Genomic DNA, 27,332 nt, shown 5'->3' with positions numbered 1-27,332 from the left:
GAATGGAAGTGCAAGAGAAAAAGATAGAGGACAAAATAAAAAGGATGGAGGAAGAGTTTTGCACTTAATTGTAATGAGAAAATGGCATCAAAAGACTGGAGGACTAGAGATTGGAAGACTACTCTGAGCTTGACTGAAGAACTAGTTTTAACTGTTCCATAGCTCCAAGAGAAACAGGAGGAAGGAAAGAATGGCATGAAACACCGCACATGCTCCCCCAAGGCAAGACTAGTAGGGAAGAACTTATATCAGATTTAGAGCTGGATAATCCGGAACCTACACGATTATCTAGCCCAGGGATTCTTAACCCTTTTAATGTCATGGACCCCTTGGCAGTTAGAATAATGTTTTAAAAGGCATGAAATACAAGGAAAACCCAATCATATTAAAATATAATTATCAACTTTTTAAGTTCTCTGACCACAGGGTTAAAAATGAGGAAAATGAGGCTTCAAAGAGGGTAAAGTCACTTGTCGAAAGTCAAAAATACAGTAAATGGCAGAGACAGGGCTTGAACCCAGGTTCTCTGATTCCAAATACGGCGATCCTTCTACCATGCTTTAGCTTACATACATTTTTAAAACCATCAGTTGTTCATTCTAAGATTTTGTCTTCCTCCTTTTAACAAAACTTCCTTTGGTAATATAGTGAGCTGTATGTTTTCAAGTTGTGAGTCTAACCCAGTGTAAAAAAGGGATATTATGCATACCTTTTTCCTAATTTTCTAAATCATAGTTACAAGCCAAGACCACCTCCAAGCTACAAGATGGAATATAAAAACCCTCCTGAGGCCTTCAATTTTCTTCTTGTCCTTCTACTGGAGAGCTCTTCCTCTTCTCTCCCCAGTTCAGTCTCTCTCCATTATCAGTCTAACCCATCATCAAAATCACTATGTAAATCTGGTGGGCAGAATACACTTTATTTTCCCATGCTCAAGTGAGAAAGGAAGGGTCAATCACCTTTATCTATCACCTTACACTGTGTATATTCTGCTATGAGATATATTAGGGGTGTAAAGAGAAAGGGAATTGAGACCTGTAATTTCACTAGCGTAGGGAATTCCAGGTGTAAAAACTGTTCTTTCTTCCATGTCATTTGTGTCCACAAGGGACACCAACAAAGAAGCAAAAGCAGACTAGGGTGACATGGGTGACCAGGATGTTGATCACACCAAAAGCAACGTCATAAAAGGATCAACTGAAAAAGGAAGTTAGTCTAGCAAAAAGAACACTGAAGAAGGTACGTGATGCAAGTCTTCATATAACTGAAGGGTTTTGTGAAAGAAAACCAGGTCTCTCCTGACATAGTTCAGCCCTTGTACACTACACTACACTGGCCTATTGAAAAGGCTCTCAATGGATTTTATAGATGAAATTCATGAAGTTTACCTGCTGTTAGACTAGATATACCCTGAGGTCTCTCCCAATTGGGCAGTTCCATAATCCCATGATTCTTCTAGATGGAATTGCCCAAGGTCACAAGGTCACAAAGATAGTTAGCCTGGATTGTGCTACTGACAAGGAGAGTGGCTCTGGGAAAGTCATTTAACATCTGTAGCTCTCAGTTTCCTCATCTACAAAATGAGTGGGTCGAATTAGATGAGCTCTAAGACTCTTTCCAGCTTAAACATTCTAATTCGTTTATAGCATATAGTAGTAATTAAGTAGGTGGTTTTTTTATGCTAAAATTTTAAAGACATTTTTGCTGATTAAGAATGACTAAAGGGGCAGCTAGATGGATAGAGCACCGGCCCTGGAGTCAGGAGTACCTGAGTTCAAATCTGGCCTCAGACACTTAACACTTACTAGCTGTGTGACCCTGGGCAAGTCACTTAACCCCAATTGCCTCACCTAAAAAAAAAAAAAAAAAGAATGACTAAAAGGGCAGCTAGGTGGCACAGTGGATAAAGCACCGGCCCTGGATTCAGGAGTTCCTGAGTTCAAATCCAGCCTCAGACACTTGACACTTACTAGCTGTGTGACCTTGGGCAAGTCACTTAACCCCTATTGCTCCGCCAAAAAAAAAAATTAAAAAAAAAAAAAAAGAATGACTAAAGTTAGCCTAGAGGTTGGCTATGTTATGACAGCTTACATGATTATTTTAAAACTAAAAAATAATTTTAAGTCAAATATATTCAAATTTTTAAAAATAAAACACTTCATTTGGAGAAAAGTCCAAAAGATTATAAATATTATCCAAAAAGTAAAAATATTCTATAAGCATAAATAGACTAAAAGATATAGCATAGGCTTTGCCCAGCTGGTTATTTATTCCTAATTAGACTTTGTATGACTCATAAGTTATGGCAAGTCATTTCACAAGCTTCTTTTGTTTAATTTTCCCTATCTGTTAGAATGGTGGAAATCGTGTACAAGGTTCTAAGTCATCTGAGCAAGAAAATATGAAAATGAAAATTATTTTTAAAAACTATTATATTCTGTTTATTTTGCTTGTAGAAGGGGGATGAATCAATAAGGGATACATTCAGGAAAACAATAGTTCCCAATCATTTGAAGCAGAAAGACTACTTTTCAACCTCAAAAATGTTTGCAGCCCTCAATATAATTGTAATTGTAGTGTCAGAATTTGCTGAACTGAAAAAATACACAACAAAAAGCTACTGTGAATTCTACAATGTTTTTAAATGAATTTGTAGTTTATTAATTCCAAGGGCATCTAAACACATTTGAAAAACAGTAATATATGGGCAAGAAGCATTGTTTATTCAGACTATAATGAGTACATTTGGTTTTTGATTATACATACAAAGAGGTGTGCCCCCTACAATCACCTTGTCAGCCCTCTAAAACCTGAGAACACTTTGGTGACCACTGCACTAGAATAAGGTCCAACAAATTCTATTAATTCTCACATAAAAATCTTAAAATTAGCTGTCCAAATTTCAGTAAACACTTCAGGATACTAAGCATTCTGCCTTCAAGTAGATGATGTGCAGGACCAACAGCTCAATCAGGTTACTTAAGTTTCTTGTCAAAAACTGCTAGACTTGGGGCAGCTAGGTGGCGCAGTGGATAGGGCGCCAGCCCTGGATTCAGGAGGACCTGAGTTCAAAACTCGGCCTCAGACACTTGACGCTTGCTGGCTGTGTGACTCTGGGCAGGTCACTTGACCCTCATTGCCCCACAAAAAACAAAAACAAAAACAAAAAAAGCTAGACTTCCTACCACCCTGTGTCTCTTCAAATCCTTTTTCCTTCAATTCTTTGAGCTAATAGCACTGTAAATAATAACCTCTGAATAAACACCCTCTGAATAAATGTGAAATCCTTCTTCCTTCCTATAAACAATTTACAAATCTGAGCAAACCTAAAAACCAGAAAGAAAAATCTAATCTGTTTTATAACTGCCTCTAACCTAGTTAGATACAATTTACAATTGTTCTATCCTAGGAGTTCTTCTTCCATCATGGCTAATTCAGAAATATGTTTTGCATGACTTCTAACAGGTATTATATCTCTTGCCTTCTCACTGGATTGGGGATGGAATAGGAGGGAGGGAGAGAATTTATAACTGAAAATAAAAATAAAATTTTAAAATATTTTAAAAACAGAGTTCTCTATCTACAAAATTACCCTTAATTTATAAATCATTTCTGAAACATCTTAAGATTAATAAACAATCCTAAATTCACAGGATGAAAGGGAACTTAAAAATACATAGTACAATCCACTCATATAAATGAAGAGACTGCTCTTATCTAATTCATTCTTTTTTTTTTTTTTTTTTGTTTTTTTTGAGAGGCAATTGGGGTTAAGTGACTTGCCCAAGGTCACACAGCTAGTAAGTGTTAAGTGTCTGAGGCCGGCTTTGAACTCAGGTCCTCCTGAATCCAGGACCGGTGCTTTATCCACTGCTCCACCTAGCTGCCCCTTATCTAATTCATTCTTAAGACAAGGATAAGAAGTATAATGGTTACTATAAAAGGATGCATTGTCATGCCAACATGGTTTCAATTACTATGAGATTTATAGAAAAAGAAAGTAATTTTTTAATAATCAGGACACAATGTTGTCATTCATTTTCATGATGAAAAGTACCAGTTTATGTAAGGTTATCTTCAAAACATTTATTTTAGAAACATGAACAAAAAATGTAACCAATTTCATGTGAATACTACAAACTAGGAATAGTATTAAGACTATTTAGCAATGCATAAATTATAGACAAATTATGTCTATAAAAATGAAATTTTATTTTAGTTTTTTTTTTTACATACCCTCAAAATTAGCTTGGGAAACAACATATAAAGATGCTTCTAATCAAAAAACATAAAAATAAAGCAAAAGTCATTATATCATGTTGCTCAAAATTCCAGTTAAAAAAATTGTTTTGTAATATATTCTGAAAACAGACTTTATAGTTGGAATCAAAGAGCTTATCAGTGCAAGCCTCATAAGTCATAAATGACCATACCCTGAAAATCAAATGATCATAACTTTAATAAATCACTGAAAATGCTAAAGTTTTACGGGCTACACTTTAGAGATAGCCTCAAACTGAACACAAAATAACAGTTCTGACTAGCAGTCACACATAAAAGGAAAAAAAATGTCATTGTCTTCATTAGAGACCCCTCCTCCCCCACCAAAAAAAAAAGCAGCAGTAAAATGCAAATGAAAAAAAGGTTTGCATGCCCTGAGAAAGCACTATTCCAGAGTTCTACTGAGTACCCCAGTAGAGTGTCTTCTCAATGTTAGGGCCTTTCTCCCCTCTACTGTTACCTTCAATACAACATAAAACAGAATTTAAACATTCTCTGTAATTTAAAAAATTCAGATTTAGAATTGGGTAAGTAATATTCCATGCTCCCAATTATATTCTATTTCAAGTTATTTCACTTAAGCTACAACATAAAGCATGAGCTAAAATACTGAAAAACTATTGGATAATAGATAAAATGTGAAATTTATCAAAAGTAGCAGAGAAGAGATAGGCATTTTTAATATAATTAATATTTAAAATTTTTAAAGGCTGTGTTTAATGGAAAGTGAGCCAGTCTTAAAACCAAGAAGACCCAGCTTCAAATCCTACCTCTACACCATCCTGGCTGTGACCTTCCCTCAACTCATTTGATCTCTCTTTGCTCTCAAAGACCATGAGTTGAAGAAAAGGGACTAACCTGGGAAAGAGGGTTGGCAGAGAGAACTTCCTCACCTGGGAGTTTGCCATCCTAATGAAATAACTGGACCAGTCCCTATCCCCACATATATATATATATACAATGAATAAACAGTATTATCCCAGAGAAATGTGGAATGGTTTTACCATTGCCTTCAGATGAACATAAAACAAATTCAACAGAAGACACCTTGAGCCTTTTCAGATAAAACAATCTGATCATAATAAAGAAGCAACCTCATAATATGCACAGTTTCTAGTGCCAAATCATTTTTTTTATCTTAATTTTAAAATCTGGGGGGGGGGGCATGGTGAGGCAATTGGGGTTAAGTGACTTGCCCAAGGTCACACAGCTAGTAAGCGTCAAGTGTCTGAGGCCATATTTGAACTCAGGTCCTCCTGATTCCAGGGCTGGTGCTCTATCCACTGCACCACCTAGCTGCCCCTCTAGTGCCAAATCAAAGTGAGAATGTTAGGTATTCAGACTGAGATCATTACGTAGCAATCATAGAGCCAGCATATCTACATGAGAAATCATGCAAAGAGTTTGAACCTTTTCAAGTCATTTGATCAGAAGATTCCTAATGCTAGACTATTGAAGCACAATGTTCAATAAGCAACTTAAAAGCATGCAGGCAAAGATATATACATATATCAAAAGTTCACAGACGTTTAACAGCAAATAAAACTCCATCACTCAAATAAAGCTGCCCCTCCCTACACCAAACGTATAATGCTAAAAATAGCAACAGGGAGACATTAAAGAAATTAATGAGACATGAAAAATAAGAATGAATTTTAAATACCTGTCCGTTGTAAACACCCTCAAAGGCCTTCTATCAAAATCACTTTCATATCTAAACCTTGGGTCCATTTCTTCACTTCCTTCAGGACCACAATTTGGTCTATAATATTGTCTGTCAAAATTTTGATCTTTAAACGTATGGTATCTTCTCCCAGGAACATCAACTTTGTTGGCAATTTCTTGGTGTTTTCTATTGGAAATGTCCACTTCATTCGGTTTTTTATGTGGTTTTGCATCCCTTAACTCGATTTCATCATCTAATCTTCGATATCTGTCTTCTTCCAATCGTCTCTGAATTAAAAGCTCTTCATAGGTCTCTGGACACAATGAAACATCTTTTCGGGGGGCTTCTGGATTTTTGTTTGATGGCTGTATTTGCGAATGTAAATCAGATTTAACTTTACTGATAGTGGTTTTATTTCCTTCACTTTCATGCTGTCCAATTAAAAAAAAAATTGGAAGTATTGCTCACTACAACAGAGTAATCACTCAAACTGGTTCTATTGACATTACAACTTTAGCATTTTAATATGTAAGAAAAATATCATATTTTAAAATATTAAATCCTCCCAAAAGAACTTTTACAGAAATTAGCATACATTATGTGTGTGCACACATATATATCTAACAGAAAAATGGTCAAGTAATTGATAAATGAGGAGATGGGTTAAATTATGTAATCACAAATTTCAGAAGAACAGTCATACATCTTAACTGCTGAATACTTTTTTTTATTTCAAACTAGGGTACATTTAGATAAAGAGCCTACTGAAAGTGAGTAAAACCACTAATCTGAGTGATAGAAGGCACAATAAAAGGGGGAAGCAGATCCATAGCAGTATACCACTGGGAAATGGGAGTAAGACAGGTTGTTATAACTGTAAAATGCATAATCCTGTATTTAACCTAGTCATGAGTGTCTCTGCATTTAGACAGTCTTATACTCAGATGACAATCTGTTATGGGGTATGTACTCCAAGCCTTCTCTGATTAGTAGGACATGCTAGAACTTACATACCAAGTCTCATGATGCAGTCACCTTTATGACATGATAATACAGAATGGTAAGACTTTTGTAGCATTCTATTGGGTATTTTAAAATATTTCTTGATTTGAGCTAAATTCTGTTAGCAAAAGGAGTACCTCATAAGCTACTGTTCCTCTGGCCTCCTCATAGAAAGGGGTTTGTTCTTCAGTAGCAGAAATTCAGATGGGGAAAGCAAAAGGAGATGAGAATATATTAACCACTAAGAAAAATTAGTCCAGGCTGAGTATCAGGGCACAGGAAGAAATTCACTGAGAGTTGATGATTACGTGATTCATGGTCATCCCCACCAGGTCAACCTCTTTGCTGATAGTGGTGCTGTGTCCTGTGAGGCCTCTGGAAGATTACTCACAGTGGACAGAAGGAGGTTACGGTCTGGGGAGTCTTTGAAGCAAGTCAAGACACAATTTTATCCCAAGGCCTCACCCATATTACTGTTCAGTCTATTTTATTTATTCTTAATGTTTTACAGTATTGCCCCAAATATGGGACATAATTATTTTTCAGCATATGGCTATGTGGGATTTTTTTCCTTTCAAAGAAATACAGTCTAAAGTAACAGGCTGATTCACTGAAGATTCTCACAGCTTGTAAATTTTGGACATTCTGACAGATTTCTTTAAGGTAAGTCATTTTTCTTCAAAAAATGTATATTAAGTTTTATTTATACAAATAAGTTTATATAATACAAATTATACGTTATATAAGATTATATCATATAAATTATGTTATATAAATAAATTTATATTATATATCTTGGTAAAAATCTTTAAAGGACAATCATTTTTTCAGCATGGTCAAATCTGATAGTTTGTTTCTCTAAAGAAATTATTTCAGTAAAACCTACCTCTGGATTTTTCTTCTCTACTTCTCTGAATTTTTCATTCCATTCTTCCTTGTCCCTGAGAAACTGATTGTACTCTTTGTTTCTTTCAAGTTTCAATCTCTCCTTCAGACAGACATCAAAAAAGATATCACAATTTTAAAACTTATGGAAAAGGTGAACAATTTTGTAGGATTCTCATTATATGGATATCACTAAATTTATAATGAAACAATGCAAAGATGACAAAAAAAATGAAATCCAAATCAGAGTAATCTTAAAACACAAACCAAAGTAAAATAATGGAAAAGTTTCAGTTCAAACAATATGCATATCCTATATTAAGAAACATTTAATTTTCTATTAAAACACTGAATTTGAAAAAATATAAATAAAATGCAAATAAATTACAAAATTGTATACTATCATTCTAGATCACATATTTAGCCTACTTACTGAACATTAGGTCTCTTAACTAACAAGTATTGCACTTCAAGGAATATTGGTGTTTGAGAAACAAGGCAGAGGACTCTGGAATACTTACTACCTTAATACACAACTACCATCCTTTGAGAGCTATACAACCTGGTTTCTATTCCCTCTTCTACTGAAAATTCTCTAACGCCATTGACCTCTCAACTGCTAAATCCTATAGTTTTTTTCAATCCTCAGTCTCATTGACAGTTTGGTACTTAAATGATTTCTGTACCATTTAACAGTTTTCAGCCCTTCCCTTCCCTTCCCTTTCTCCCCCACTCCCCTCCCCTACCCACCCCAGTGAAAATTTCTTGTCTATGACACTGATCTTGCCAGATTCTTTGACTTGTCCTTCTCAATGTCCTCCACAGGACAAAAGAATTTTAAAGGTGGAAGGGGCCCAGGCAGAAATGAAGTCCTACCAGTGCTTGGACTATGAATCCTCACTCCAGCATCTTCTTCCTCTTGCCCCTAAATGCACTTGATTCCCAAAGCTCTGTCTTCAATGCCTTCCTATACCAACTTCTTCTAAAATCTAATACACTTCCATCACGCAGAGGTCTCCCATGACAATAAATCCAGCCCAAGTCTTTCCATTGAGTTCCAATACAGCATTCCCAATTATATTATAAATATCTCCTTCTGGATTCAATGTTCTGCCAAGACTTCAAATTCAACAAGAATTCACTGAACTTACCTCATAACTTCTCTGTTTCTATTGAAGATGCCATCCCAATCATCCAGACTTGAAACTACAACATGATCTTTCATTTTTTCCTCTTCCTCAACCCAGTCATTTAATCAGCGGTCAAGTCCAGCTGATTCTACCTCAACAATATTTCTCCCATCTGTCCTACTTTGACTAAAACCAATCTAGTTGAGTTCCTCATCCTTATTACCTAAACTTTATTTAAGATCCTAACAGACTTTCCTCACTCTAGTTTCCCCTCTTTCAATCCATCTTCTACACGGCTGCCAAAACAATCTTCATAATAAACAAATCTGAACTTGTCACTCCTTTGCTCAAAAACTTTCATAGGTGCCTTATTGTTTATAGGATAAAATTTAAATACTGCAGCCTGGTATTTAAGACAGTCCACAATCTAACACAAACCTACCTTTCCAGGCTTATTTCATACTTCTTAATCAATAAACAAACACAGATTAAGCATCTACTATCTGTTAGGCACTAAGGAGACAAATATAAAAATGAACAAGTACCTGCATTTAAAAAGGTTCTATTGTATCAGGGGAGACAACATATGTATGTTTATGTATGTATACGCACACAAATATGTGCAAAATAGATCATTAATTTTGGAGGTAGAAAACACTAGCAGGTGGAAAATCAGGAAAGGTTTCATGTAGAAGGTGGCACTTAAACTGAGGTCTCCTTCACAAACTTTTTATTTTAGCCAACCTGGATTACTAGGTGTTCTAACTGGATTCATTCCACATATTTAGAGTTTCTTTTATGCCTGAAACATACTGCTGTTCCATGTCTCTTAAAATTAAATCATTTTTCTATAAAATCTAGCTCAGGTGCCACTTCCTCGATCAAGCCTGCCCTAATCTTGTCCAAAGAAAAGTCATCTTAAAAATTTTAAGGGGGTTTTATCAAAATTTCTCTTTGACCACATAATGACAAACATGCTGTATGCCCCCAGTCAGACTCAGTATTGGGGTTTTTTTGGTTTTTTCATTTGTTTGTGTTTTTTTTTTAGTGAAGCAATTGGGGTTAAGTGACATGCCCAGGGTCACACAGCTAGTAAGTGTTGTGTCCAGATTTAAACTCAGGTCCTCCTGACTCCAGGGCCGGTGCTCCATCCACTGCGCCACCTAGCTGCCCCTGTTTTTTATCTTTATATACCAAAAGCCCAACATAATGTCTTCTTGCACCTAGCAGGTATTTAAAAATTGTTTAATTTAAATGAATTAGAACGAGAAGCATCCAAATAAATACACACAAAACTTTAACCTGTCTAAAATATATAAGTGGGCTTTTAGCATTACTCTTTTCACTTATAAAGACAATTACAGGGGCAGCTAGGTGGCACAGTGGATAGAGCACCGGCCCTGGAGTCAGGAGTACCTGAGTTCAAATCCTGCTTCAGATACTTAACACTTACTATCTTTGTGACCCTGGGCAAGTCACTTAACCCCAATTGCCTCATTAAATTAAAAAAAAAAAAAGACAATTACAATTCTTAAATTTTGTATCTTTTAAGTTAAATATATTATTAGTAATATGAAGCATTTTTATATGGTTAACATAATTTTTTAAAAAAACATGCATATCTCGGGGGCAGCTAGGTGGTGCAGTGGCTAAAGCACCGGCCCTGGATTAAGGAGTACCTGAGTTCAAATCCGACACTTGACACGTACTAGCTGTGTGACCCTGGGCAAGTCACTTAACCCCCATTACCCTGCAAAAAAAAAAAAAAACAACAACCCAAAAAACAAAAAACCTGCATATCTCAACCATGAGAAAATGACTCTTTGTTTCAAACCCTTATATGCCTATAACTATATCTTTAGATGGCTTAAGACTGGATCTGTGGTTTCTTTGGCATGGGAAATTCCCACTGAAGAAATGATATCTTCTCTGCAATTCACACTCATCTTAAGGAGCTGCCTGGAGCAAAGAGAATTTCAATCCTATGCTCAGGGTCATAAAGCCAGTATGTACTGAGATCAAACTTAAACCTCATGCTTTTTGACTGAGTCCAGCTCCCTATCCACTACATGTGGCTCTGCTTCTCAGTATGTTATTCCTAGACATGAGACAGAAGCTCTAAGACATTTTTGAGGGGGGGGATGAAAAAGGGCAGGGGGGGGGGGTTTACTTAATATTCTAAGCAACTGTGAATACATACCCATATCCAACTACACATGTATACACACACATATAAAAGACATATTATTTGAATTTTGTATAAGTGGAAGACCTGGATCCAAATCCTATTTCTGACACTAACTATGAGAAACTAGGCAAGTCACTTGTCCTCTGTCCCTCAGGCAACTTTATAGGACTAAATCACAGAATGGCTATCATAGGCCTTAGTGGAATAACTTCCCATAGTAGGAGTTCACCACACAGAGGAGATCAAAGATCCTTTCCATCTTCATGTTATACATCTAATTGTGTGTGTGCCCATGTGTGCATGCATGCATATGTGTGTATGGTTATAAGGAGAGGCTTTTACGGTGGAGGAGATATATAAAGAAACAACTGTGGTATAAAAAAGACAAAAGGTGTCAATCATTATTAACTTCAAAAAAGGAAAACTAAAATCAAATATTAGCTTTAGAGTTATAGAAAATGAAAACAAACTGGTCAAAGAAAGAAAATGTTCACCACATTATATGACCAGAAATAATTTATACTGTTTCTAATGATTCAATTAAAGCCCACCCAAATATGTAAGAAAAGTAACATATTTCAAATAGCTTTAATTTGGTTTTGCATAGATTTAAACTAGAGTACATTTTTTTAATATTTTGATTCTTTAGGAAGGCTAAGCATTCACAACAATTAACCCACCTTGGCAGACAGCCTCTCACCAATAGGAAGAGATACTCCCAGAGTAGATGGATCTATTTCACCCGTAGACACAAAATTTTTCTGTATTTAAAAAAGAACCCCGATTTAACTTTAAATCTTGAATATTTCATATAATAAAAATGCATATTCTATGTCCTATATTCTATAATACTATTACATATTGGAGGTCAAAACCCTGAAAATAATGGCTTAGTACCACAGACCCTTAATTTGGAATTGGATTAGAATCCCTGCTCTGCAACTCACTACATGTGAGACCTTTAGAAAAATCATTTACTTTCCAATTATTAAGTCTTAACTGTAATTTCCAAGTTCTCTTTTCACTATAATTCCTATGATATTAAAATGTAAATTAAGGAGGCAGCTAGGTGGCACAGTGGATAAAGCACTGGCCCTGGATTCAGGAGGACCTGAGTTCAAATCCAGCCTCAGACACTTGACACTTGCTAGTCTGTATGAACCCTGGGCAAGTCACTTAACCCTCATCGCCCTGCCAAAAAAAAAAAAAAAAAAGGTAGACTAAGAATCACAAAATAATTAGAAAAAATAAAGAAAATGTTATGCTATTTAACAACTGACCAAAAGACATATATTGTTCTTATTTTTCACACATCATGGTACTCAGTTCAAGGACAAAAAAAAGAAGCTGCTTTTTCAGCACACATTCCTTTGCCAACCATATATTCCTCCATTATTAGTTTATCAGTGACCTACTATATTTCTTTACTTGAGGTCACAAATCTCCTTATGCACACTACAATGATTTCTTTTAGGGTTGGGGCAAGGAGAGAAAGAGGGAGGAGGGAGAAGAAAAGGGAGAAGAAGAAAGATGAATATATGCTTTATTTATAGATATAGATATGAATTATATATTTCTATTCATGTTTCAAATATTTTTATTACTGAGTAAGATCCTACCACAGGTTATCACTAAGATAGCTCTAGAAAGAGGGCCTATGTTATGGGGTCCCAGGCAGGTCTAGAATAGATACATGAAAGGGGTAAAGAGGAAAGGAAATACCAAGTATCTCTAGTGATCCAATTACAGTTATAATGGGGAGGAAAGCAGAGTTCCTATATCCATCTACTTGCAATAGTGAATCCACATTTTTTAAGAAACCTAAGCATGGTGTGTACAAATCACAGGTTGCCTATGCACATGGATATTCCAATAGACTCCAACATGGTACCGTCTCCTTCAAGATCAATCTCTTTCCAACTGATTCCATGTACACCTATCAAAACCTACTTTCAATATACTTTGAGGATCCTTGATTTCATCACTGTGGGTAGACAAGTTCCACTAAGACATGTAGTGTTAGAGTAGATGATTCCAAGAGTTAATATGGTCAAAAAAAATTTGCTTCATAGCTAACCTTTCTGTGACGATAATTCCAAACTAGCTAAGTAGACAACCAAAAAACAGATAATCAACCTATCTAGAGACCCATATCTGTAGTCTTTTTATCTATTTATAAACTTCCTAAAGCTTACACTCTGCTATTCTAAACTTGGAGCATCCATATATGGCAATAAGAAACCAGAGTATGGCTTTGGTCTTACCAAATTAATCTTCCTAAAACACTGCTTTCATCATATTATTGCACTATTCAAAGTCACAAAATGTCTCACTAATGCTTGCTAAATTAAATCCAAACTCTTTCTGCTACCTTTTAGGTTTTTCATAATCTTAATACCCCCAACCAACCAACCAACCACACACACACACACACACACACACACACACACACACACACACACACACACACATCCAACTTACTTCCCACCAATACCTAGGATTCTTTCAGGTATTTCTTAATGCCTACCCCCAACATATGTCATTCTAACCAATTCCTATTTCCATTATTTTATTCTTTTATCATACCTAAAATGCTCTACCTTCTACCTACCCACATTTAGTTCGTTTTGGTTTTCTTAATAAAATTTTTGCTTTATGTAAGTGGACCATTTCACAGACCTCTTTAAAGCAATTTTTTGTTTTGTTTTGTGGAGCAGTGGGGGTTAAGTGACTTGCCCAGGGTCACACAGCTAGTAAGTGTCAAGTGTTTGAGGTCAGATTTGAACTCAGGTACTCCTGACTCCAGGGCCGGTGCTTTATCCACTGTACCACCTAGCTGCCCCAGCAATTTTTAAATAATGTGATTTGCCTAAGGTCATGGGGAAGGGAGGGAGAAAGGGAGCCACCCACCTGGGGGGGGGGGCGACACAGCACATGGTTCAAGGATATGTAAAGGCTAGGGACAGAGAAGCAAGAACAGGCAGAACATTCAGAGTCTGGGGAAGAACACATGGTAGGTAGACAAGTAGGGACCAGACACAGAAACAGACACAGGAAAGAATGGACAACATGCGGGGGCCAGGCACAAACTTTCAGTCCCTTGCAGGGACAGATGGAAGAGCGACACATGGGGGGGCCAATACACAGGCAGAGTGGAGCAAAGGTCTCTTCTATCAGCACCAGAGACAATCAGGCCTGATCCTACAGCAGCAGTGGTGGTGGGCTAGTTCTTCTGCTTTCACTTGGGGGGGAGCATGTTTTTTTTCAGGGGATGGGGGTTAGAAGGGCCATGGAGTGGAACACACAGGAGTGGAAACAGAACATGGTACTGTTGTTGTGGTCTGTCCTTCATTTCTGAAGAGGACCAATGACATCACAGGTGATGTCTTGAGTTGCATGTGAATTGAATTTAAGTGAGGCAGAGCTGCACAAAGTTGTCAGCCTCACTCTTTCTTCTTAAGTCATAAAAGTCCAATGGCAGAACAAAAAAGTCAAGACGACTGTTGATGGCTCAGGATGCTGTGAATGACCTTGACATTTTGATGTCTGATCAAGCTCTAAGTGCTCCATGTCACCTGTTTTCAGCTGCCTTCATGGCAACTGTTCTCATCTGCCCATTCACAGGCTTGGGGTAGATATTCCCCTAACTCACTGACAGATCTGAGGCTTGGCAGTTACCCTCAACCTGGTTTAGCCCATCTGCCTAGACAGTTTACTGGGATGTGGCTGCTATGCATATGATAGCTTCTTAGAGTCACAGGTGAGAGCTGAGTGAAGGTGAAAGTGGATACCAAAGGTAGATGAGCAGTCCTGAAAAGGGCTTGGCAAGTCCTCACATCAGAGTATTCTAGTCCTCCTTGAATACCCCATAAACCCCTGTACATAGGTAGGTTTTTTGGAAGGCAGATTTCTTTCAGAATTCTTTATTTAAAGTCAAATTTGCACAATGCAAATTTATGTAAAACAAGAACTGTCTGTGCAGGTGGAATAGTACAAAAGACTCAAAAAATTAGTTCTAGTTCTGGCTTTATCATTTATTAGTCAGGTGACTGGGGAAATCATTTCACTGCTCTGAGATTTAGCTTTCTCATATGTAAAATAATTGAGCTGGATGATCTTTAAATGATTCTTGACATTCTGTGATATATCTTTTTATAACAGTCACTGAATCAATAAGCATTTATTAAGCACATATTATGTGCCAGCCATATTACTAAGCCCTGGTAATACAAAGGCAAAAAACAACTTTCAAAAAGGTCAAAGTCTAATAATAAATCATTTTGCTCTCTATATATGTACATATAATAACAAATTTCACAAAAGTCCTAAAGCCTCAACATGAGGTGGAGATGACCTTGAGATCTCAAAAGGCTTTACCAGACAAGCACCAACTCCAGTAACTTCTGCCATGTTGGAAGTATAATAATGAAGATAGACCAACCTAAGTTCATCCCAATAGCCTGGCTGCTAGGTAATATTTCTGCAACAACAACCCATTAAACAAGAACAAAACAAACAAAAAAACACAAACTGGCCTTCAGTCCTATGCAGTACTCTTCTACTTTTATAATAGCAGTAGCAGGAGCAGCTAGGTGGCGCAGTGGATAGAGCACTGGCCCTGAATTCAGGAGGACCTGAGTTCAAAGCCTGCCTCTGACACTTGACATTTACTAGTGGTGTGATCCTGGGCAAGTTACTTAACCCTCATTGCCCAGCCAAAAAAAAAGAAAGAAAGAAAGAAAAAGATATTTACTGCCTTACTCTAGGCAAGACATTTAACCTCTCTATTCTTCAGTTTCCTCATCTGTAAAGTGGGGATAATAATATCTACCTCACATGGTTGTTGTGAGGTCAAATGAGATAACATCAATAAAGTACTTTGCTATTATTATAAAAAAAACAAAACAGCAGTAGCAAAGTACCAGAAAAGGGGGTAAAGGGAGCTGAACTCTCATAATTTTTACACTGGTGGTATCAAACTCAAATAGAAACAAACATCCCCATATCTTGCCTTAGAAAACCAAAAATTAACATTATCTATGTTGTGCTGTATTTATTTCCTTATTTTGTGAGACATTATTGAAATCTTTTACTAGAAATGAAATCAGAAAACAAAAGGAAGGATGACTCCAAGTTTGTCCTTATAAAGGCAGATAAGGAACATTGTAGAATTGATTTCTCATGAGCTCAAATTCAGTAAGAAAATTCATCAGTTCATGGTATACTTGGTTATCTTGCTTTGCCATTTTCACAATAAACATAAGCCAAAACATACCATGAAGATAATTGTAAATTATGCACCAATATTCATTTAAGAACTTGACAAAATTCTTCAAGACATGTCAAAAAGAAGCAAAAATTTTAATTTGAATAGACTTAAGATGACAAAACATGTGCGTGTGTATTTGTGTGTGTGTGTGTGTGTGTAGTGAGAGAGACAGAGAGAGAGAAGAAAATAGAGTTGAGGATTAAGAAACAGAATCCAAAGGCTTATAGGTTGTTTAGAAGCCTCCTATTTATAGAAAATTCTGGAAACAGACACTAAACCACATAACAAAATAAACTATTTCTTATGATACAGGAAACAAATGGTTCCTAATATGAAAGTAATTCCTAAATTTGCTACCATGCAAGTAAGGCCACTGACAATATAAGGCCATGGTCAAAATCAACAAAATAAAAAGATAAAAATGAGAAGAAATCACTGAAGTGATTACAACAAACTCCAACCTGACCTCATCAAATAATTCTCTAATACCCTGATGCTAAAAAACAAAATGGATAGAGGAAAAATACTATCACTATTACCATTTCCTTCAGAAGTTTAACCAATGTAAAGGAAATAGCACAATCAGGCATCTGAACAAAAGAGCCCAGAAACCACCTTGGCCAGCAAACACCTAAACCCTTTGCTGAATAGTAAGACATGGCAGCCAAAGGTAACACTGGCTTAAGATAAAAACTTATTATAGCAAAACATTACAAATAAAGATGATAAAAGATTACGTATGAGAAGTATTACATTATAAAACAGAGAAGCTGAGGGGAAAACAAATCTATGGAAGACTTGGCATGAGAGCCAAATGAAGCAGATAATCCCAAGATGATTTTAAAGCTAAAATGATATAACAACAAATAGACAAAAAAATAAAACATACCTGGAGCATTTTAATAGCAACCTATTTTCATCATCTATGTCACTGGAAACACCACATTTGGACTCTAACAGCTCAGTTCTGCATGCGCTATATTATAAGAAAGTAAGTAGAAATGGCACTTAAGAAAATGAAGTCAGGAAATTTAGCATTTCAGGAAAAACTGCTGGAGAGGGCTTACTCCAAAGAGAAGAGATCTATGCCAGAAGCAACAGTTTTCAAAGCACTGAGGGACCAATTTACAACATATGTGATAAAGGGGAAATCACCAAATAATAGGGAAAAGGTATTACCACCCAAAGAGGGTATCTAGAGGCCATCAACAACTACTGACCAAACCCTCCTTTCTCATTTCTATAAACTCTTTACGAATCTGTAAGACAGTCACATAAGTATAAGTAAGCTGAAAGTTACAGTACATATATACCTGTTACTTATTATTTGTTGATTACTTTAAAAGCAATTGTTTTAAGCAAAATGAAGAAGTCTATTCTAATGAGTTGTGTCTCACACATATTAAGATCAGGTGAGATTCTCTGAGAGATGCTACGACAAAAGATAATTTTGCTCAGTGATCCTCCAATTGTATCAAGCAAGGCATAAAACAGGGAGGGCATATGCCTGCCAAAATGTTACTCTCCATCAAGAAGAATGTCATGGGGCAGCTGGGTGGCACAGTGGAAGAGCACCGGTCCTGGATTCAGGAGGACCTGAGTTCAAATCCAGCCTCAGACCATTGACACCTACTAGCTGTGTGACCCTGGGCAAGTCACTTAACCCCCAACTGCCTCACCAAAAAAAAAAAAAAAAGAAGAAGAAGAAGAAGAAGAATGTCATGCAGATTCCAAATGGCATAGGGATCCCAATACATAGTGATGTCTTCCAGATGCTCCTGTTTGCAGATATGATAGAGAATAACTCAAGGATCAGACTATTATAAGATCTCCTTAGTAACCATGATAAATCAATCAACATGCATTTATTAAGCACCTGTTATGTGCCCCTTCCCTCCCCTCCCCCACAATAACTACTCTCTGAGATTACCTTTAATTTACACTAAATATTTATTTAGAGACAGCTAAGTGATAAGTCTAGAGTATTGGGTTTGGAGTCAAGAAGATCCAAGTTCAAATCTTGCCTCACATACCTACTACAGCCTCCCTTTTCTAATCTGTAAAATGAGGGTTCTAGAGGGTAAGAGATGCCATGGCTGAGACAATCACTGTTGTCAATGAGCTTACTCGAAAGAGGTAAATTTTATAATCCATACATCAAAAACCAAATGGATATAAGGCTTATTGCCTAGTCTATCATCTCTATCATTTGGACAGGCAGTCTGTTGAATTATCAGTACACCTTTATTGGACTGGCCCTGCAAATAGACAACAAACTGGAAGCAGAATGGAATGTGAAAAGGACAGTTTGGATTGCATTTAAGAAACTAACTTGGGGGCAGCTAGGTGGTGCAGTGGATAAAGCGCCCAGCCTGGATTCAGGAGGACCTGAGTTTAAATCTGGCCTCACTGCCCCGCAAAAAAAAAAAATAAAAATAATAATAATAATAAAATAAAACAAACAAAAACTAACTTTTTAAAGAGCCTCAGATATTTCTTTGCACAAAGATGTATCTTTCGTTAACATTAACATCCTTTCAGCAATATCATATGACTACAAATCATAGAATGCCACAATCTCCACAGGATCTGAACTTCAAGTGAACCAACGGGGCAAGAAAGATAAACGATGAGCATAAATAAGTACACTGAAGCTTTACTACCAAAGATAACTTGCATGCAAGAAGTGGTGTAAAAGATACGATCCAAGAAATTTATGTAAGTAAATGAACTGGTCTTATACCAGGAGAGGGGAGCAAGGGATTATAGCAATCCAAGTGCTGTACTTTTTCCCATGAAACATTCAGAGACCTAGAGAAAAGCCTCCAACATGTTAGGAAGATTCTCTATGGAATATGTAGGGAAGGTTACAGGCAAGAATCGCCCATAATGAGAAGACATATACAGGCTGAGATTTGCATTCTGGAAAAGAATATCCCATGAATTAAAATCACAGATTCAGTGAAGTACCAAAGAATTTAACAAATATTTATCAAGTACCTACTATGCCTTTCTGTATGATCTTACAATATAATTAAGGAAAGAAGACATATTATGCTAAGTGATGAAATAACAATACAGGTGTGACTAAGGATTAAAATGACATAGCCTAGTGTACAATAATTCTCTCAGGAATAAGAAGCCACTTTTTAAAGCCCAAGTTCAAAGTCTACACTTTCAATAAAAGTCTTCCCATAATACTTTAGTCATACTGATTTTCCTTAAAGAATTTATAAAGTCTGTAGATTTGATATTTATATGCTGTCTTTGTGATATTTTCCAGTTTCTTCTAATAATTCTAATTTCTATCCTAGAACTAGACCAAGAATAGTAAGAGGCCTGTGAAGGCAATCTGGAGGATATGGAGGGAGTACTTAACATCAACTTCCAGCACTCCCTCTAATACATTTTACATTCCAGTCAGACCATAGAATTAGCTATTCCACAAACTCAATTTCCTATTTTCCATGCCTTTGCACATGCTGTCTCCATTTGTGAAATGCATGATCTCTTTACCTCAAACCTCTTTAATAAATAATAACAATTAGCATTGATATACAGCTTTAAAATTTGCAAAGCACTTTACAATTATTATCCCTTTTATCCTCACAACAATCCTGAGAGGTAGGCACTATTATCTCCATTTTATAGAAGAGAAAGCTAACAGAGACAAAGGTTAATCAGTTTAAAAGGCATTTAATCAGTACTTATAACATGCCAGACACTATGCTAAACACTGAAGACACATAAAATGGCAAAAGACAGCCACTGCTCTTGAGGTGTTCACAGCATAGGAGGAGGCAATATGAAAACAACTATGGTACCCACAAAATATATATATATGGAAATAATCAACAGAGGAAAGGAACTAGAACTAAGGAAGCTCAGAAAAACTTTCTTGTAGAAGGTGGAATTTTTCTGGGACTTGAAGAAAGCCAGGAAGCTAGAAGGCCTCAGAGATGAGGAAGGAGAGAATGCTAAGAATGGGAGATAGCTGATGAAAATATCTGGAATTTGGAGATGGAGTATTTTGTGTGAGGAGCAAAAAGGAGGTCAGAGTCACTGGATCAGAGTATATGAACATGATTAAAGTATGAGAAGACTGGAAAGGTAGGAGGGAGCCAGGTTTTGAAGAGCTTTGAATGCCAAACACAGGCTTTTATATTTGATCTTGGAGGTGATAAAGGGCCACAAGAGTTCACTGAATAAGGTTTGTTGATGAAGCTAGATCTACTCTTTGTTTTGGTTTTGGTTTGGGTTTGGGGGTTTTTTTGCAGGGCAATGAGGGTTAAGTGACTTGCCCAGGGTCACACAGCTAGTAAGTGTTAAGTGTCTTGAGGTCGGATTTGAACTCAGGTCCTCCTGAATACAGGGCCAGTGCTTTATCCACTGCACCACCTAGCTGCCCCCATCTACTCTTTAGGAAGAATAATTTCACAGGTAAAGGAAAGATGGATTTTAATGGGGAGGGACATGAGACAAGGGTAACCAACCAGCAGTCTACCACAATAGGCCAAGAGTAAGGTGATGAGAGCCTGCACCAAGGTGGTAGCAGTGTAAAGGAGAGAAGAGGACATATTTATATATGTTATAATTATGTCAGAAAGGCAAAATTGACAGGACTTGGCAATACATTGGATATGGGAGATAAAGAAGATTCTGAGGATGACACCTAGGTTGTGAGCCTGAAGGGAGGGAAACATAGTGGTAACCTTGACAGTAATAGGGAAGTTCAGAAGATGGGATGGTTGGGGGTGGGGGGGGAAGGAGTTTGATTTTGGACATGTCAAAATTAAGAGGTATAATTTCAGTCTGAGATAGCTAAGAGGCAATTAAAGAAACAAGCCTCAAGTTTATGAGGGGTAAATAGTTACATAAGTAGATCTGAGAATTATGTGCATAGATATTAATTGAATCCATGGGACCTGTTGAGATCACCAAGTTGAAACAATATAGAGGGAAAAGAGGGCCTAGGACAAAACCGTGTGGGACACTTACCATTAGGGGACATGAATTATATTGAAAATCCTACAGGGGCAGCTGGGGGGTGCACTGGATAAAGCACCGGCCTTGGATTCAGGAGGACCTGAGTTCAAATCCGTCCTCAGACACTTGACACTTACTAGCTGTATGACTCTGGGCAAGTCATTTAACCCTAACCGTCTCACCAAAATAAAATAAAAAGAAAGAAAATCCTACAAAGGAGACTGAGAAGGGCTGGTCAGATAGGTAGGAGAAGAATAATGAGTTAAAAAACATTTTTTATCACCTTCTAAGTGGCATGCACTGTGCAAAGTGCTGGTGATACAAATGAGAAGATGACAGTCCCTGCCCTCAAAAAGCTTACAACTAGAGGGGGAAAGACAATACACAAAAGGAAGCTGAAAAGGTGGGTGTAGTTGGTGTGTTTCCAGAGGTTACCTGGCATGTGATGGTAGTGGCAGTGGAAGCTAAACCAAATAAAGCAGCTGGTGGGAAATAAAGGGATGGCTGGAAAATTCTGAGCCTTCTATAAAGGGAAGTTTGGGAAGGAGATTTTTGCTTTGCCCTCCAGAACTCCAAACACAAGTAAAAAGGAACTGAAGGTACTGAGGAAGTTGAATACTAAAAGTGAAGCAATCTCCATGATATTTCTGGAGAGGAGCTTCTCCTGGGGAAAGCATGATGATCTTAGAGCCCAAACCAAGCAGGTCAGAAATGACTACTGACAATTGAAAAGGAACAGTCAATTAGACAGGAGAAGAATCAGAAGAGTAGTGTCACAAAAACCTAAAGAGAAGAGAGTTATCAAAAAGAAGAGGGTGATTGACAGTGCCAAAGGTTGCAGAGATACCAAGAAAGATGATGATTGGCTTTAGAAATTTGGAGAACCCAGACTTCAGAGAGTTAAAAAGAGAGTGAGAAGAAAAGAAGTGAAGGCATCAATGGTAGACAACCTTCTCAAAGAGTTTAACTACAAAAGAGAAAATATATAGGATAACTAATGGGAATAGAAGGATGAAGTGAAGGGTTTTTGAGGATGGAGGAGAGATGGGCATGTTTACACATAGTAGAGTAGTAGACAGGGAGAGATGAATGATAAATTAAAGAGGGGGTATGATGGAGGCTGCAGTCTGCTAAACAAAATGGAATCACTTGTTAATGTAGAAGGGTGTGCCTTGGCAAAGAGAATGGCATGTGGAACAAGGGGGAAAAAGACAATAGTAGCAGAAAGCAGCTGGGTGGCATGAGGAAAGAACAATGAGCTCTGAGGGAATGGCCTGAATTTTTTCTGACGATCACATAGCTCTAAGTGTCTCTGGCTAGATATGAACTCAAGTCTACCTGACTCCGTATCCAGTGTCCTACCTGCTGCACCTTCTCACTGCCTCTTAAAATTTTTATCTTCTTTCAAGAGTCAGCTTAATAGCACCTCCTATGAAAAGACTTTTATGCTCACTTCAACCAGGTGCACTAATTGTCTTCTATTGACTTATGTGTATAAATTCTATCACCACCACTCTATTCCCCCACAAAATAGAAATTCCTTTAAGTATCCTAAGTGCCTAACACATTATCCTATATATGGCAGTGGAGTTGTTGTGCTGTTGAGCTGAAAAACCAATGGATTTGGAATGAGAAATCAATTCAGTTTAAGTACAACAATGCTTCTCATTATGTTCTCTTTTTTTCCATATAAATATTTTATTATTTTCCAGTTACATTTAGAGATAGTTTTCAACATTTGTTTTTATAAGATTCCTAGTTTCAAATTTTTCTCCCACCCTTCCTCCTCCCCAAGACAGCAAATAATCTGCTATAGGTTATATATCTCATTATGTTCTAAAGGTCAAGATAAGAGATCTGGGTTAGAAAGTTAGGTGGATTCAGAACTTAATGAATGACCAGACCAAAAGGATAGTTCATTAATAGCTCTGTTGTCAACCTTGAAGGTATTCACTGGATCTATCACAGGCCTTGTATTGCTTAACATTTATGTTAATTACTTTGATAAAGACATAAATGGCATACTTATCAAATTTGCAGATGACCCAAAACTGGGAGAGTAAACTAACATACTAGATGACCAAAATCAGGATCCAAAAAGATCTCAACAGGCTAGATCATTGGACTAAATCTAATAAAATCAAATTTAATAGATAGGTGTATAGATAGCTAGGTAGATAGATAGATAGATAGACAGGCAGATGCACAGATAAATAAAGACAGACTAAAGCAACTTCACAAATAAAGAATACCAACCAGTGATATCAACCAAACATGCTTAAACAAACATCTGAAAAAGATTTGAAGGTTTCAATGGATTATAAGAGATTATAAGCTCAATTATAAGGATTATAAGCTCAATATGAATCAACAGTGTTCAACACAAGACAGCTTAAAAGCTCTTGTACTCTACCCTGGTCATACCCCATTCTGAGTCCTGTATGTCAGCTCTGAACCAAATGTTAATAAGGACACTGAGAAAATTAAGTTTCCCAAGGGAAGTAGATGAGGATAGTGAAGGGCCTTGAGATCATTCCATATGAAGATCAATTAGAAGAAATGAGTACTTTTAACTTAAAGAAGAATCAGAGAGGACATAATCACTGTCTTCAAAAGTCTTTGAAAGACCATTATATGGAATAAGGATTTGTTTTCTGCTTTTTCTCTTTGGCCCAGAAGGAAGAACAAGGAATAATAAATCAAAGTTGAAAAGGTTTATTTTGGTTCAATACAAGTAAAAATTTCATAACAATCAAAGCTATCCAAAAGGTAAATGAGTTGCCTTAGTTTTCCCTTTCACCTGAGGTCTTCAACAAAGGCTGAAAGATCCCTTATTGGGAATGCTGTCAAGAGTATTCTCACTCTAGTATGAACTAACCTAGATAGACTCTCAGGTCTCTATCAATTTTAAGATTCAGTGAAATTCCAACTCTGATACTTACCTTTTTATGTGATCCTGATCATAGTAAGTCATTCTACTTCTCTGAGACTAAATTTCCTCAACTATAAAACCTGGACCACCTGTCACTTGTGGTGGTAGTTGTTCCTGGGAGACGGTAGGGACCACCCAGTGGGCATATAGGGGGTTTTCAAGTGGGAAGTAGATCAACAATAAGAAATAAGCAGTATATACTTAGAATTGTACATTTGAGTTAGTTTAATCTTAAGTACATCTAAAGGAGGATATTTAAGTGTCTCAACTAGTGTGCACTGATTCTTCAGAAACTTCATTTTTACAAAGGAATTTAACCCTTATTAGAAAATAAAGAAAACTGGAACTGGCTAGGAACTAACCTGAACAAAAACGACAGGGTAAAAGAAAGGGTAGCTATCTGGGTGTGTTTGTGGATGATATTTGATGTCATATAAGTTCTTTCAAGAATCAAAAAAGTTAAGTTGGGCTTATAGCACTCACTGAGCCATTCCTAGAAAAGTAACAAACAAAACTGTACTAAATAATTGTAGCAAAAAGCATCTTAGGGGGCAGCTAGGTGGCGCAGTGGATAGAGCACCAGCCCTGGATTCAGGAGTACCTGAGTTCAAATCCAGCCTCAGACACTTAACACTTACTAGCTGTGTGACCCTAGGCAAGTCACTTAACCCCACTTGCCTCACTAAAAAAAAAAAAAAAAGGTATCTGAGATGCACCCAAAAAAAAAGAAAAGAAAAATGGCAGAAAGATGGGAAATAATTTTTTAATTTTTAAAGCCAGTACTTCTAATAAAGGTCTCATTTCTAAAATATACTGGGAACTAAATCAAATTTATAAGAATTCAAGTCATTCCCCAATTGAGAAATGGTCAAAGGATATGAGAAGGCAATTTTCTGATGAAGAAATCAAAGCTCACCAAAAAAAAAAAAAAAAAATAAAAAAAAGCTATCTATTGCTATATGAAAAAAAATGCTCTAAATCACTATTAGAGAAATGTAAATTAAAGCAACTCTGAAGTACCACCTGACACCTATCAGATTGCCTAATATGACAAAAAAGGAAAATAATAAATGTTGGAGAAGCTGTGGAAAAATTGGAACACTAATGCATTGTTGGTGGAGCTGTGAATTGATCCAACTATTCTGAAAAGCAATTTGGAACTATGCCCAAAGGGCTATAAAGCTGTGCATACCCTTTGATCCAGCAATACCATTATTAGGTCTTTTTTCCAAAAAGATCATAAAAAGGGGAAAAGGACCCACATGTACAAAAATATTTATAGCTGCTCTTTTTGGGGTCACAAGGAATTGGAAATTGAGGGGATGCCCATCAATTGGGGAATGGCTGAACAAATTGTGGTAAATGAATGTAACACAATACTATTGTGCTGTAAGAAATGATGAGCAGGTGGATTTCAGAGAAACCTGGAAGGACTTGCATGAACTGATGATGAGTAAGATGAGCAGAACCAGAACATTGGACACAGTATCATCAACATTATGTGTTAATCAACTGTGATAGACTTGATTCTTCTCAGCAATACAACAGTACAAGATAGTTCCAAAGGACTCATGATGGAAAAGACTCTCCAAATCCAGAAAAAAAAAGAATTGTGGAATATGGATGCTGATTGGACCATACTATTTCTTTTGTTTTCGGTGCTGTTGTTTTTTGAGGTTTTTCCTTTTTGCTCTGATCATTCTCTTATAACATGACTAATGCAGATTTTTATTTTTTTTAAGTGAGGCAATTGGGGTCAAGTGACTTGCCCAGGGTTACACAGCTAGTAAGTGTTAAGTGTCTGAGGCCGGATTTGAACTCAGGTACTCCTGAATTCAGGGCCGGTGCTTTATCCACTGCGCCACCTAGCTGACCCCAGAAATATTTTTAATGTTATTGTACATATATAACCTATATCAGATTACTTGCTGTCTTGGGGAGAGAGGGAGAAAAATTTGAAACTAGAAATCTTATAAAAACAAATGTTGAAAACTATCTCTACATGTAACTGGAAAATAATAAAATACTTAAATAATTAAAAAAAAAAAGAATCAGGGAACCGAGGATACTAAACTAAGTTCTTCATAGAACTGAAGACCAAGGGATATCACTAGAGGAAAGAAAGATTTTGGATGTCCCTCACCTAAGGGCTCCCCCATCTGGAGCTATATGGTTGAGGAAACAGTTTCTAGACAGAATGAAACAAATAAATTGGCTGGAAAACTTAGAATTTGACATAGCATAAAGCTGAAACAGAATTGAAAAGGAGATTTTTTTTTTAGTCCATCAAGAAATGAAGATAAACATTTACATAAAACACCAGGTTTAACTGTGAAGGCCTATAAGCAGCCTATAATCTTTCCTCACTTATTACTGTAAATGCTTTTTGTGTTGTCCATTAGCACTTAGCACTAAAACCCTTAAAAAATACACATAAAAAGATTTGTGTACTGCTCTGGAACAAGGAAGAAGGGAAAAAAGTTTGTATTTTCTTCCATAGGCAGAAGTGGAGGAATCAAGGTATCAAGGAGGAGGTGGCAATGAAAAAACAGTAATGTGTACTGGTAAACCAAGTTCTACCAGCAAGTACTTGTAGAGGGAAAAAAAGCATGAAGGTAAGGGATTAGGTCTCATGGTATCATAACAAAAAAGTTGGGATTTTTTGTTTAAATTACTGATAATGTACTTTTTTATCATCTGCTTTTTTCTCTCAAATATGCAAAAGAAACACAAGCTATTTATTGTTCATTTAACTGAACTATTATAATTATACTACACATAATTTTCTACCGATATATCAATAATTTAAACCCCTATAATATACAGTTCATTGACCAACTGAATATTTCTCAAACATTCTACCTACCATTTAATAAAGTTTGACCTATTCATGATTAACACATTCCTTTAAGTTGTGACAAATGGCATGCCAGATCACACACGACAGCAAAGTCTTTGCAAAGAATTCATGATAAAGCAAAGACAGCAAATGC

General features: G+C 36.6%; 1 protein-coding gene across 6 annotated transcripts in view; it reads right to left on the bottom strand.

The window, feature by feature from the left end:
* CSPP1 (centrosome and spindle pole associated protein 1) overlaps positions 1-27,332 on the bottom strand; it is a 133,498-nt gene that overhangs the window by 84,576 nt on the left and 21,590 nt on the right. For 4 of the 6 annotated variants that reach the window (XM_043981393.1, XM_043981402.1, XM_043981411.1 and 1 more), the window contains exons 5-7: positions 11,833-11,913; positions 7,836-7,937; positions 5,945-6,378 (exon numbers count right to left, since the gene is read on the bottom strand). In XM_043981393.1, coding sequence (XP_043837328.1) covers positions 5,945-6,378; positions 7,836-7,937; positions 11,833-11,913 — 617 coding nt within the window. The remainder of the gene's footprint in view (positions 1-5,944; positions 6,379-7,835; positions 7,938-11,832; positions 11,914-27,332) is intronic. The other 2 variants (XM_043981429.1, XM_043981437.1) reach the window with 1 other exon arrangement.

This window comes from Dromiciops gliroides, chromosome 1, assembly GCF_019393635.1.
Source record: "Dromiciops gliroides isolate mDroGli1 chromosome 1, mDroGli1.pri, whole genome shotgun sequence".
Lineage (NCBI taxonomy): Eukaryota > Metazoa > Chordata > Mammalia > Microbiotheria > Microbiotheriidae > Dromiciops > Dromiciops gliroides.
This window is presented reverse-complemented; position numbering and strand designations above follow the sequence as displayed.